Source organism: Eubalaena glacialis, chromosome 18 (assembly GCF_028564815.1).
Source record: "Eubalaena glacialis isolate mEubGla1 chromosome 18, mEubGla1.1.hap2.+ XY, whole genome shotgun sequence".
In the NCBI taxonomy this organism is placed as follows: domain Eukaryota; kingdom Metazoa; phylum Chordata; class Mammalia; order Artiodactyla; family Balaenidae; genus Eubalaena; species Eubalaena glacialis.
Window position 1 is genome coordinate 19102889 of NC_083733.1, and position 14573 is coordinate 19117461.

A 14573-nucleotide genomic window follows, 5' to 3' on the forward strand; every position below is an offset into this window, starting at 1 on the left:
GCGGATATGACCCTGGCGACCAGAACAGAGGCAGGGAGATAAACAGAGGCCATGGGGGAGGGAGGTGAACGGAGAGGCCGGAGCCGCGTTGCCAGCGGGAACTGTAGTTTTCGGTGTCCCAGTGTCTCAGCCGAGCAGGCTTATGGCCGAGAGGGTTTGTACTACATCTCCCAGAGATCCTTACGAGCCCAAGCTGGTCCGCCCCTGGGGAGCTCTGCATTGTGGGAAATGGAGTCCAAAATGTGGCGAGGCGTGGTGGTGTCGAAGGAGAGGTGCCGGACTGGGACTCGGTTTCCCTGCGGCCCAGGTTGGCTCGCTGGCCATTGGCTGAAAGAGGCGGATCTGGTCCCGCTTTTCCCCGCCCCCAGTGACACAATAGCAGCTCCTTCCAAGATGGCGGCGGCGACGGCGGACTCGGGAGCTGGGAACCTGCAGGTTGGAGACTCCTCCGGCGGGGGCACTGGATGCGGGCTGCCGTCCGCAGGGGAGCAGGAACTGAGCCGGCGCCTGCAGCGCCTGTATCCCGCGGTCAACCAGCACGAGACGCCGCTGCCGCGCTCCTGGAGCCCCAAGGACAAGTACAACTACATCGGCCTCTCCCAGGGCAACCTCCGCGTCCACTACAAAGGTATTGACCTGTTTGGTTGCAGGGGGAGAAGGCCAGAGCGTCTGCGGGGTGGGTGTGCTGCCCAGCCCGTGCTCCATCACGTCCCTTCCCCAGATCGAGTGCTCCGGCTTGGGCCTTAGTTCCTGCGGGGTGTCTAGGGTGGTGGGGCTGACCAGGCCAAGGATTGACTGCCTAGTCTGCTCTGCCCTGAGACATCTGATATCAGGAGAACCACAGCAGGTGTCCAAACCCAGTGCTGGGCTGGACATTCTTCTCAGGGCCTTCCTGCTTGTTTTGGGGTACCTCTGACTCGAGCTAGGCCCTTCACCACTGCTTAGTTTCATAAGTGAAGAAAGGGGTGGTCACATCCACTCCATTAGCCAGAGGCCCCTGAGCTTGCTCACCTGCCAGACATCCCAGACAAGGCCTAGGGTTCTGTGCTAAAGTTGTGGGGGCGTCTTCCAGGGCTGCCTCTTCCTCCCCTAGTCTTCCAAGTGGGCTGCCTGTGTCCTGGAGAGTCTGCCAGCAGCACTAGGGAATCTCTCACATATGCACCCACATTGCATGTACCCTCCTGTGGTTTGAATGGCAGTGTCTCAGGCAGAGCTGCTATTCTCAGGAGGAGGTGAGCCAAAGGTGGGAGGTTTATGTGTTTGCTCAGTTGTTTTGTAATTATTCCTTGGACTATGCAAGGGCTTCCTCTGGCCATGGAGGGGTGAAGTTGCCATGGAGCAGAGAAGAATGAGGCTTCTATTTGCATTTCCTTCTGCTGAAATTTCTTCCTTGCCCTCTTCTATTAGGTCATGGCAAAAATCACAAAGATGCAGCCTCAGTGCGTGCCACCCACCCCATACCTGCTGCCTGTGGCATTTATTACTTTGAGGTGAAGATTGTCAGCAAAGGAAGAGATGGGTAAGCCCCTCCTGACCACGTTCTTTCCCCCAACACTGAACTGTTCCCTGTGGTCAGAGTTTGAGGTCTCCTGGTTGACACCTGTGACTGGTGTGAGCTGCTGAGCTGCATTGGTCTGGGCTGCAGAGGGTTGAATAGCGGATACCTCTGTTACCTGGCTGTGGGCATGGCCTGGTCTAAGCAGCAGCTTTTGATGACAAATAGGTACATTTTGTAGAGGAGGGGCTTCTCTTTAGTGATAGTGTAATGAGATACATCAACAGGTCAGGGAAACAAATAACAAGTTTACATTAACAAATCAGCGTCCAGAATGGAGTTCCCCCACTGTTGTGTGGTGTTTGTGACTTCCCTCCTTTCACACTCTTACTGTATTCAAGGTTCCTTTTTATGGCATTTAGTCATGGTAGAGGCCCCTGTAGACTTCAAAGGGATAGTAGAGTCTTTGCAGCATTCATCAAAGCTGTGGCAGCCACTGGTCTGTCATCTTAGGGTAAACAGCATGCACATGGTCAGAATCAGATGAGCTTGCTACTCATAAACTTGTTTTTCAGTCCAGAGACTTGAACACCAGTTGGATCAGCTTTAGGAAGGTCCTCATTAAAGTCAGCATTAGGGAGGCTCCCTATTTTAGGGTGATCTAAGCAGATACAGGGAATCAGAGGGGAGATTTTTCATTTTTCTTCCTTTTCTTCTCCTAGTCTCCCTTTTTTTCTGGCTATTGTCACAAAGCAGGTGTTTAAGTTATGAAATAACATGATTTTAGCTGCTTTGGAAAGGTTTTCCTCATCAGACCTTAGGTCTGGTGTGGGTAGTTTGCGAACCCCACCAACGACCTTCCTTCCAACCCTGATGTGTGTTCTTTTTTTTTTTTTAAATTTATTTATTTATTTTTGGCTGTGTTGGGTCTTCGTTTCTGTGCGAGGGCTTTCTCTAGTTGCGGCAAGCGTGGACCACTCTTCATCGCGGTGCGCGGGCCTCTCACTGTCGCGGCCTCTCGTTGCGGAGCACAGGCTCCAGACGCGCAGGCTCAGTAGTTGTGGCTCACGGGCCCAGTTGCTCCGCGGCATGTGGGATCCTCCCAGACCAGGGCTCGAACCCGTGTCCCCTGCATCGGCAGGCAGACTCTCAACCACTCCGCCACCAGGGAAGCCCCCTGACGTGTGTTCTTGAGCATTCAGAATACTTCCTCTCTCCTAGGGACTGTTCCTCTTGTGGTACCTGCAAAATGCCTGGCCAAGGGGCTCTGCTGGGGGCAAGACTGCTGGAATTAGAGCTTTGCCTGCTTCCTCAGTGAAGTTGTAACATCTGTGCCGGGCAGGGCTCTGTGGTTGTGGGTAGGTCATGGGGCTTTGATCTCCTTGTCTGTACTGTGGGGAGCTAGGCCAGCATCTAAGCTACCTGTAATCCCAGAACTCTATGATTCTGAAGTTATGATCGTGACAAGCTATTGCATCTTTTACTTTTATCCCCATGTAGTGCATTTACAGGTAGGAAGTTTATATTATTGGAGGGCTTTAAATCTTCTATTTTCCGTTTCCACCATCTGATAAAAGCGCATGTATTTAATGTGCTTGAACTAGTGTGAATGAGAACGGCCTCTTAAAACAAAACAAACACTGCAAAAATAGTTACAGTATAGACTGAAATGTTGGTGCAGCAGTCTCATATTGCCAAAGAAATGGAGGGGCATTTCCTAAACTTGTAGGGAGGAAAATGGATTATTTTCTCTAGAGTCCTTAATCGTAGATGACAGCGAGCTAATAAAAGACGAGAACAGTTTTTCAGAAGGTCTCTACATTTCAGTTTAAATGTGGAGACCTGGGTTCCTTCACCTGGCTTTTAACATTTCAGTTATAAGTGGATCTTGCTGGAAAAGGCCCTGTATCTTGTTAGATTGCCTTACTGTAGGTATTGCCTGCAAATCCAAAGAAAGTTGAGCATCTTTTCCCAACTTTCCCAGCATTTTTAGATGAGGTAAATATAGCTGTTAAGCTGAACTGGAAATCTCAGTTTTAGAAAGGTCCCAGGTCATGTATGCTTGTGGTGGCCTGCTTCAGTTGACCACTGTCAGAGGAAAGGTGTGTGAATGTCACCTATGGCCTCTTTATGGAATCCCTGAAAGCCTTCTCATGGCTAAGATATAGCCAGATGGGCCAGGTGTGGTTTTCAGGAGGCCAAGGGCAGTTCCAGGGCAGACAATGATCAGCTTGTTTCCTGTTTCCTGTCAGTGTTGAAGGTGTTTGGTCCATGACCCAGGTGTTAACCGGTTATGTAGCTTTCCTGTATTATCTAGTTCCATCCTCATGGCATCTCTGGAAAGTGGCTGGAGCAGATGATGATGTACCTGTTTTGTGGGTGAGCCCTGAGCCCCTGGGATGTTTGGTGACCTGCCCTGGCTGCGGGTCTTAGGGTGTGCAGTGGAGTAGCCTAACTTGTCAGATGCCCTCACCTGATCCCAGACACGTGTGTCCACGCTGCTGCTGCCTTTCCCTGTTGCATTCCTCCCCTGGGTAGAGTGAGGGAATGTCCAGTTGGATTCTTAGGGGATCACAGTGTTCTTAGGGGACAAACCTGAAAGGTGTTTAGTGCTGAGTGGGCCCAGAGAAGTGTGGCGTGCTCTGGACTGGGCTTGATTGACTTACCATCCCATTGAATCTGTAAACTTGTTTTTCTGTAGATTTGAGTACAGGCCTCCTTTGTAAAAGGTGTTTATGAACCCAGTTGTCAGTGTCATTGTTTTCCAGAAAGGCCTTTGTTCTGATGATGTCTTTTGTAGCAGAACACACTAAGCTTGTCTAATTAGAAAGGTTTCATTTCAAGGGTTATACTGATTCATACCTTCTATGTGCCAGGTGTATACTAGGTACAGGGAGAACAACAGTAAAGCCTGCACAGGCCAGCCTTGTCCTCAGAGAGCCTCTGGCCTATTCCGTAGAGAGTCCACTGAAAGGCTCTCTACAAGAGGAGGCAGAGCCTGGGCATGGTTTTGAGGGATGAGTAGGAGTTTCTCAGCAGGTGAGACCTGTTGGGCCTAAAATGAGCCTGGTTGGTAACTGGCTTGACATCTGGGTGCTGGGCTTTCTGGGCACTCCTCAAATATAAGGGAGAGCTGGAGAAGGAGGGGTTATGTTTGAGCTAAAAGCCAGGCTCAGACTGATGGGCTTCAGCTGCATTTGCCGAGTCACCAGAGCTGGGAACCCCAGGAGCAGATCTGGTGGGGTGAGGAGACATCAGAGCCCTGCCACTGGTGCCAGGAGATAAGGGCATCTGGGTTGATCTTGTTAGGAAGCCAAGGAGGCCCTGAAACTGAGGGTCCCTGGGGAAGTGACATGCTCAGGCAGAGTTCATGGACCTTTGGGTGTCTCCAGCTCTTAGTGATGACACATGGAGGGTGTGGCTGACTAGGCTGACAGATGCTCCAGTGTGACCCTCAAAATAGACTGTAACATCATCCCAGCGGCGGCGGCGGTTGTGGCCTCCTGACATGTGATGAGTGGCTCTACCCAAGAACAGCAAGCCTGGGCTAGAGCACTGGATGGAGCTGCGGGGGTGGGATGCGGGCGCTCTCCTCTCCTCTGCATCTGGTGCTCAGGCCCAGGCCTTGTGGCCCTTTGGCCACAGCCAGTCTGCCTTTCCTTTCACTTGCAGCCAGCTTCCTTTGGCCAGGCAGTAATGTGCTCATCCATTAATTCTCCACATGACAACGAGGCACCCATTGTTTTGTCCCAGGCCCAGACCTGGGCCCCAGGAACACAGGCCTGAGGCCTATCTAGAGAGGAGGCAGATAGGCCTGTGCATATGACCTCATAGGCTGTTGTAGAAAAAGCCCATCCATGGTGTGTGCTGTACCCAGGGGTGGCCCAGGGGTTGGACTTCCTCCTGTACCTGAGAGTCTGGGGAAAGCTTCATATAAGAGGTGATGATGCTGAATCTGGAAGGATAGGTTGGAGGGTTCCAGATGGACAAAGTGAGAAGCGATGCTTGAGACGAAAGGAACAGTGCATCAAAGACGTGGAACACAGAGCATGAGGTAGGCAGGGGCCAGGTCAGAATTACCTTATGTGCTTTGGCCAGAGAGCTTGGGCTTATCCTGAGGGCAGTAGCAATATACGAGGACTTTGGATCAGCCTGCGCTTTTGACATTTATTTATTTATTTATTTATTTGGCTGCTTGGGGTCTCAATTGCGGCATGCGGGATCTTTAGTAGTGGCATGTGAGATCCAGTTCCCTGACCAGGGATCGAACCCAGGCCCCCTGCATTGGGAGCACGGAGTCTCAACCACTGGACCACCAGGGAAGTCTCCTGCCTGCACTTTTGAGAGTGGATAGGGGAGAAGAAACTCTGCTGGTTTGGTTCAGCCAGGCCCCTCTGGCTGAGATTCCTGTCCGGTGCGGGCCAGTGGCTTTATTTATTTATTTTTTAAAAAGAATTTATTATTTATTTATTTATTTATTTACCCATTCATTCATTCATTCATTCATTGGCTGCGTTGGGTCTTCGTTGCTGCGTGTGGGCTTTCTCTAGTTGTGGCGAGCAGGGGCTACTCTTTGTTGCATTGCACGGGCTTCTCTTGTTGCAGAGCACGGGCTCTAGGCGCGTGGGCTTCAGTAGTTGTGGCTCGCGAGCTCTAGAGCGCAGGCTCAGTAGTTGTGGCACACGGGCTTCGTTGCTCCGCGGCATGTGGAATCTTCCCAGACCAGGGCTCGAACCTGTGTCCCCTGCATTGGCAGGCGGATTCTTAACCACTGCGCCACCAGGGAAGCCCCGGGCCAGTGACTTTAGGTCCTTGACTCTGGGCATGGCTTTCCTACAGCATTTGTCTTTTTTCTCTCTTGGTTGGCCTTTCTCCTGTATGGTGGGATACATAGGTAGGATGTTGAAGACTGGTAGCCAGAGTGGCTTCTCAGAGGTGAAAGGTCTCTGTGTGTGGCTGGTATTCTCTGGTACTCTGGTTTTGTTAAGTCCCATCTGAAAGACAACATTGTCCATGATTTTCCATGGAGACTCAGAGATCCACTCACCCAATTAAGATCTCACCTGCCATGTTTCTGGTTTGCAGAGCTACTTGAGCGCAGGCCCTCCAGTCTAGAGACAGCCTGTGGCTGGCCTCTCACCCTGGGACCCCCACTCCAGTCTCTGTGCATTGTACAGTGCTGTTGAGAGATTTGGTGCTCATCTGTGGACCTGGAGAAGGCCTTGTCCTGCCAGCTCTGAGAAGTAGGTGCTGTCTTTGCCCAAGGCAGGTACAAACAGTGATTGTGCCCTGTTCTCACCGACATCCCCCCCAGTGCTCATGGCCTCAGGGGCAGATGCTGAGCTTTGGGCTGCATCTCTCCATAGTAACACATTGCACTGTTTCTGGAGATGTGGTGTATTGGGGCTCTGGAGCAGCTTGGAGTGTTGTATTGCTTACCTATATTGGGGGTTAAAGCCCAGGTCTAGTTGGGTGGGTGTACTGAGGTGCAGCTCTGGCCTAGAGTGAGAGGGCTGGAGTCCACATGGCATCCTCTTTTCTGGTAAGACCTGTTCCTGCCCTGAGCACATCTGGGCTTCCCTGAGACCTCCCTGCCCACTGTATGTCACCACCCAGGCTCCAACTTCGAGGTGAGAGTGAGGAGTGTGGCTTCTTTCTTCATAAATGGGGACTTCCTTGGTCAAGGATCAGCCTCTAGAGAAATTCCTAAAATTCACTTCACGCCTACCCCTCCCCCACCCCACCCCCTTTATTTTTTGTTCTCGGGAATGTTTGGTCTTTTCTTTTCTTTTTGGGGGCCGCACCGTGCAGCTTGCGGGATCTTAGTTCTCCGACCAGGGATCGAACCCGGGCCCCCTGCGGTGGAAGCGCAGAGTCCTAACCACTGGACCGCCAGGGAATTCCCTGGTCTTTTCCCTAGATGAGTCACCAGGTAAGGGAGATTCCCTGTTAGAGGGGAAGCAAGGAGCTCATCAGAGTGGAGCACAGGAGGATGGTCTCAGCAGCTCTGCATGGCAGGCACTGTGTGCCATCCTATTCTGGGACCATTGGGAGGGAATCAAGGGCCCAGAGTGGGTGGTCAGAGGTTAGAAGGAAGGGATTGATCACTAGGAGAGGGGTGGATGACACCGTGTCTAAATGCAAGGATGTTCCTCTGCCTCCCTAGAAATTTTGTTTAAAATCCACATAAAATGTCTTTCTAGCTCTAGGATCCTTGGTGTTCTGTTGTAATTGAATTGTGAGGTTGTGACTCTTGCTAGAAGTGAGACAAGGAGACTTGGTGCTGGAACAGGACCCAGCCCCCTGCCATGAAGGGGCCAGTGAAAGATGCTCTGGACTGTGTAGGGAAGTGGGGGAGGGGTAAGTCTTAGCATTCCTTGTACACTCTCTTCCTCTCCTACCTCTTGGACCTTAGAGATGGCCTGGGATTCAGGGAAGTTTAAGTTATGGATGACAAGTGTCAAGGCTCAAATACCCCCATTGTCCACTCAGCTTGCATGGCAAATGTTACGGATTGATAGCAGCATTCGTTCTTGTCCAGACAGAGCCCCAGATGTTTTCTCACTGCACAATGCACCAGGCAGCTGCTGTCTTTTTGTCAGAGTTGCATCATGAGACAAAACCTACTGGTCCTCAGGGCAGAGACAATTTAAGATGAGAAGAGGTGGAGAGAGGAGAAGGGCAGTTGTGCCCAGATGGTCCAAGGGCTCAGCTTGTCTCTTCTAGAGGACATTGCCGAGGCAGAGCTGAACCAAGAGGAAAGAAGTAGAGGGGATGGTTTGCTGAGCAGAACTGGTTATAACCTGGTCTACAAAACCATGTGTCTGAAATTGGCATGGGCTATTTTATAGAATGCTCTGTTTTAATATCAACTGTTGTGCGAGGAGTTTATTGGTAGTTACATTTGCTTTGCCTTTTTTTTTTAACCAAAATGTATTTTTATTTTACCTATAATTTTTTTTTAAACTGTAAAGGAATACATTCGCTCTTGTAACACCTGACATGGTGTACATTTTAAAAATATCAATAGATAGCAGAAGGGACAGAGAGATGCAGGTTTAAACAAATCCAGGTTATTGCCATTATGTATGTTATATCATTTGAGACTAGTGCAGAAAACAGAAACGAGTCCAGATATTTTAAGCAGGAAGGGGTTTATTACATGGAATTTGATGCTTTCAAAATCATTAGGACTTAGTTTCCATGTAATGGTAGGTTACTTGAGTAAGACCCCGTGCTGAGAATAATGAAAGATGCTAAGTTACAAACCAGCAAACTCAAGGCCAGTTTCTGGATGAACACCTGTAACTAGAGAGTTAAGGGTAATATCTGAGTACCTAAGAGCATTTGCTGTGTCCACACTGAGCTCTGCTCCACCTTTATAATTACACAGGGCCAGAGAGGTTAGGGTCCAAAGCTTATGGGATGTGGGGTCTGGTGGGAACCCTCTCACATTAAGGTGGGGTGCCAGTTGGTTATACCCTCTAGTTAAGGGCAGTGTCTTTGGTTTTGGAATGTGGTAAGCTCTGGAAATTTTCAAGGCTTGGTACTTGAATTTCCCAGGAGATTCTTTAGGGAAGGAGCCAGAATGCAGGGTTGTGAATAACCTGCCTAGGGCCACCCATGGGGGCTGTTCCACCCCTTCCTGTCTTGTGGACTCTCCGGGTGTTTTGATGGTGCTAGTGGTAGTGTATGCATGAGAGTCTCCAGACACACATTCAGAACCACCTTCCTCCCTGCAAGCATATCCTGTCTCATGGTCCCTTTGCCTTCAGGCTTGCTCTTTCTTGGATGGTACCGGGTTGGGTCCGTTCATGTAATACTCTTCCTCTCAGTTGGGGGGGCCTGCACAGAATTGGGCTCAGTGGGTGACTGGGTGGCTTCCTGGTAGAGGGGCAGGGTTGGGGTGTGGTTGCTAGAGGAGCAGCTTGTACACAGTAGCTGGTGTCATGAAGGACTGTGGCTTTAAGCAGGCCCGTCAGACCAGGAAGTAAAATCCCCAGCATCAAATATTAGCCCTCGTTTCAGAGCTAAATGTCAGTTGGTGTTTCTCCTGAAATGTCTCCCAGGGACCGTTTTGTAACCACGACCCCAGAGATCCCCTCTGTTGTGGAGGCTGTTGATTTCTTATCTGGGGCAGGTTCTGACAGAGACAAGATTGCCAGCCTTGCGAGCTGCGGCTTAACGTGTTAGATGTTAAGAGGAAACTGTCCGATGAGATTCCAGTAGCTCCTTGGGGGGTCTGAGGCAGGGGACGGGGCAGTGGTGACTGGCCCTTTGACCTGAGAGGCTTGACGGCAGAGCTTACCTTCCTGCAGCCCCCGAGAGCCATCTCAGCCCTGAGGCTGAGGAGCTTGTCTCTTCTCTCCTCTTTGTCACTTCCTACCAGAGCTCTGTGGGCCTGGAGACATTCAGTTGATGGAGCTTAAATTAAAAATGTTCAGGCAATTCCCTGGTGGTCCAGTGGTTAGGACTTGGCACTTTCACTGCCAGGGCCTGGGTTGGATCCCTGGTTGGGGAACTAAGATCCCGCAAGCCTTGTGGCACGGCCAAAAAAAAAAAAGTTCAGGTCCCATAGTCATTGGTAACATTTGTTAAAAGTGTCTACGGGCTTGCCAGTCCATAAAATCCACCTTCCCTCTAAGGAGAAATTGATGAAAAGTAAAAAGAGTTAGTTCTGTGTTCTTCACTCTTGTCATCTGCTGTGTGCTTATGGTGAGGGACTTCTTTCTTCTGGCCCTGACATGAGGCCAGGATACTCTGATGCTTTCCACTGAGCTCTGCCAAGCCTTACTTGTCTTGTCCGGAAAAGCCAGATGAGGCTAATGCTGGCCTGCAGGGCCATAGGGGTGTTTTTGGTGACACTGTGTGTGTGTGTGTGTGTGTGTGTGTGTGTGTGTGTATGATAAAATAAATATAACATAAAACGTACCATTTTAGCCATTTAAAAAAAATAAATTTATTATTTATTTTTGGCTGCGTTGGGTCTCTGTTGCTGTGCACGGGCTTTCTCTAGTTGTGGTGAGCGGGGGCTGCTCTTCGTTGCGGTGCGCGGGCTTCTAATTGCGGTGGCTTCTCTTGCTGCGGAGCACGGGCTCTAGGTGCGCGGGCTTCAGTAGTTGGGGCACGCGGGCTTAGTTGCTCCGTGGCATGTGGGATCTTCCCGGACCAGGGTTTGAACCCGTGTCCCCTGCACTGGCAGGCAGATTCTTAACCACTGCGCCACCAGGGAAGTGACCGTCTTTTCAGTTCTTTTGAATGTACACTTAAGAATTGCTTGATTGGCATTCCCTGGTGGTCCAGTGGTTGGGGCTCTGTGCTTCCACTGCAGGGGGCCCAGGTTAGATCCCTGGTCAGGGAACTAGGATCCTACAAGCCCCATAGTATGACCAAAAAAAAAAAAGAATTGCTTGATTGTTCCATGTTTAACTTTTTGAGGAATCACCAAACGATTTTCCAAAGCAGCTATACAATTTTATATCCCCACCAGCAATGTGTGACGTTTCTAATTTCTCTACATCTTCACCAACAACTTATTTCCTTCTTTCTTCCTCCCTCCCTTCCTTCCTCATCCTAGGTGTGAATTAGTATCTCATTTTGGTTTTGGTTTGCAGTTCCTAATGACTAGTAATGTTGAGCATCTTTTCATGTATTTATTGGCCATTTGTATATCTTCTTTGGCGATACAAATGTCTATTCAAGTCCTTTGGCTATTTTATAATTGAGTTGTCTTTTTGTTGTTGAGTTGTAGGAATTCTGTATATATTTTGAATAGTAGATCCTTATAGGATATATGAATTGGAAATATTTTCTCCCATTCTCTAGGTTGTCTTTTCACTTTTTTTTTTTTTTTTTTTTTTTTTTTGCCTCGCTGGGCAGCTTGTGGATTCTCAGTTCCCTGACCAGGGATCGAACCCGTGCCCCCTGCGGTGGGAGTACGGAGTCCTAACCACTGTACCACCAGGGAATTCCCTCTTTTCACTTTCTTGATAATGACCTTTGATGCATAAAAGTTTTAATTTTGATGAAGTCCAGTTCATCTATTTTTTTCTTTCGGTGCTCATGCTTTTGGTATCATATCTAAGAATCCATGGCCTAAACCAATGTCATGAATCTTTTCCCCTATGTTATCTTCTAAGAGTTTTATGGTTTTAGCTCTTGCATTATGATCATTGATCCATTTTGAGTTAATTTTTATATAAGGTATGAAGTAGAAATCCAGTTGTCCCAGCACCAATTGTTGAAGAGACTATTCTTTACCCATTGAATGGACTTAGCATTCTTGTTGAAAGTAATTCAGCCGTATAAATTTATTTCTGGGCTTTTAATTCTATTCCACTAGTCTATATGTCTACCTATGCCAGTACCACACTGTTTTGATTACTGTAGTTTTGTAGTAAGTTTTGAAATTGGGAAGTATGAATCCTTTAACTTTGTTCTTTCTTCAAGATTGTTTTAGCTACTTGGGATCCCTTGCAAGTCCATATGGATTTTGAGGACTGACTTTTCCATTTCTACAAAAAAGACTGTTGGAATTTTGGTAGGGATTGTGTTGAATCTGTAAATCAATTTAGAGTATATTAACAATACTCTCCATCTTAACAATATTAAGCTTTCCAGTCCATGAACATGGGATGTCTTTCCATTTATTTTTGTCTTCTTTAATTTCTTTTAGCAATGTTTTATAATTTTTTGTATACAAACCTTTCATCTCCTTGGTTAAATTTATTCCTAAGGGTTTTTTTGTTTGTTTGTTTGTTTGTTTTGATGCTATTGTAAATGGAATTGTTTTCTTAATTTTCTCCTTTGACTGTTCAGTGTTAGTATATTGAAACTGCTTTTTGTGTGTTGATTTTGCATCCTGCAACTTTGCTATTTATTAGCTAGTTTATTAGGTCTAGTAAGCTTTCTGTGTATTGTTTGGGACTTTCTATATATAGGATTTTCTAGATATAGGATCATGTCATCTGCAAATAGAGATAGTTTTACTTATTCCTTTCCAATTTTTATGCCTTTTATTTCTTTTTCTTGTCTAATCGGTCTGAGTAGAACTTCCAGTACAGTGTTGAATAGCAGTGGTGCAAGGTGGACATCCTTGTATTGTTCCTCATCTTAGGGTAAAAGCTTTCAATCTTTCACCATTGGGTATGTTGGCTGTGAGTTTTTCATAAATGCCCTTTATCATGTTGAGGAAGTTCCCTTTTGTTCCTAGTTTTCTGAGTGTTTTTATCATGAAGGGATGCTGGATTTTTCAAATGCTTTTTCTGTCAGTTGAGATGATCATGTGGTTTTCTTTTTCCTTCTTTCTGTTAATGTGGTTTATTATATTGATTGATTTTCTTTATTTTTTCTTTTGGCTGCATTGGGTCTTCATTGCTACGTGTGGGCTTTCTCTAGTTGCAGTGAGCGGGGGCTACTCTTCGTTGCAGTATGTGGGTTTCTCATTACAGTGGCTTCTCTTGTTGCGTAGCACGGGCTCTAGGCACGCAGGCTTCAGTAGTTGCAGCACACGGGCTCAGTAGTTGTGGTACGCGGGCCCTAGAGCACACTGGCTTCAGTAGTTGTGACGCATGGGCTCAGTAGTTGCGATGTGTGGGCTCTAGGGCACGTGGCCTTCAATAGTTGTGGCTTGCGGGCCCTAGAGCACAGGCTCAGTAGTTGTGGCGCATGGGCTTAAGTTGCTCCACAGCACGTGGGATCTTCTTGGACCAGGGCTCGAACCCACGTCCCCTGCATTGGCGGGCGGATTCTTAACCACTGCACCACCAGGGAAGTGCCTTGATTGATTTTCTTATGTTAAATTGCCCTTGATTTCCTGGCATAAATCTCACTTGGTCGTGATATTAATCCTTTTAATGTTGTTGAATTTGGTTTGCTATAGTTTTGTTGAGAATTTGTGCATCTCTCTTCAGAAGGTATATTGATCTATAATTTCCTTTTCTTTTGATGTCTTCTTGATGACTTTTTGATTGCTGTTCCAGGGTCTGCCCCATCTTGGGCTTGAAACTGGGTACAGCACATTTGCAACAGTACCCAGACATTATTCTGCCAAGAACCGAAGTCTCTAGGCCAGAGCTGGGAAGGCGCTTAGGAGCCCGTTTAGTCCAGCCTCTCTTCTTCTGATAGGGAACCTGAGATGTGGGGTGAAATCAAAGACCCACAGTCCTGAGTTAGGCTGCAGTGTCTGAGACCAGGCTTCAGAGTCTGGGATGTTGTCTCTGGAGCCCTGCCGCAAAGTGTCCCTGTCACTTTAAAACTCTTCAGGTGCTTCTCTTCAGGAGGCAGGAAGGGAATGTCAGACTTGTTGCCAAAGAGGTTCCTTGCGTGGAGCGCTCCAAACTATCTCTGAGGACCAGGTGGGGGATTACAGCAAAGGGGTGGTCTCCTCCCTCCAGGCCTTGCTGTACATCTTCGAAGGGTGTGAGAGTCCAGAGGCCTGCTTTCTAAGGTCCTGTCCTCTGTCTACCCCCAGGCCTGCCTGGGTCATGGAAGACTCTCCAGTCAATTAGAGCTGTGCTGAGGCTGTGTCACTTCAGGGGGGTCTCCTGAGGGTCTCCTCTGGGTTATGCTTGGGATGAACCAGGAGCCCCAGCTCCTCTACTGAGCATGGATTTTGACCATTTCTTGCTGTTTCTGAAGGTGTGCTCTTCTGATGCAGATTCTGCCCTCCTGTCAAGGCTCAGGGAAGTGAGTATACTGAGGAGCTGACCATGAAGCCCAGGTCCCCCATTGTGTCTCTCTGGCATTGAAATGTTGCCCTGGGACAATCCAGGGAGAGTCTGATGGGTGAGAGCCAGCAACCTCCTCAGTATGCAGCCATCAGCTGGCTCTTGAAAATGATTTTTCTATGATTATCAAAGTAATTTATGTTAATTGTAGAAAATATGGAAAACTAAAGAGAAAAAAGAAGAATGTAAGCTGATTGGAACATGCTCGCAACTCTCTGCGTGACTGCAGTGGTTTCAGCGGACTGTTGCTTTTGTGGGAGAGTCAGCAGAGGCGGGTGGAGGGCAGCAGGGGCCCCAGAAACGACCAGTCCATTCTCAAGGCTGGTCATTTTCCAGGGCCCCAGTTTGGA

At 48.3% G+C, this 14573-nt stretch overlaps 1 protein-coding gene across 1 annotated transcript in view; it reads left to right on the forward strand.

Annotated features, from left to right (window-relative positions):
- Positions 1-366: 366 nt before the first annotated feature.
- The window catches only part of RANBP10 (RAN binding protein 10), a 66079-nt gene continuing 51872 nt past the window's right edge, over positions 367-14573 (forward strand). The window contains exons 1-2 of the mRNA XM_061172862.1: positions 367-628; positions 1408-1519. Coding sequence (XP_061028845.1) covers positions 394-628; positions 1408-1519 — 347 coding nt within the window. The 5' untranslated portion in view covers positions 367-393. The remainder of the gene's footprint in view (positions 629-1407; positions 1520-14573) is intronic.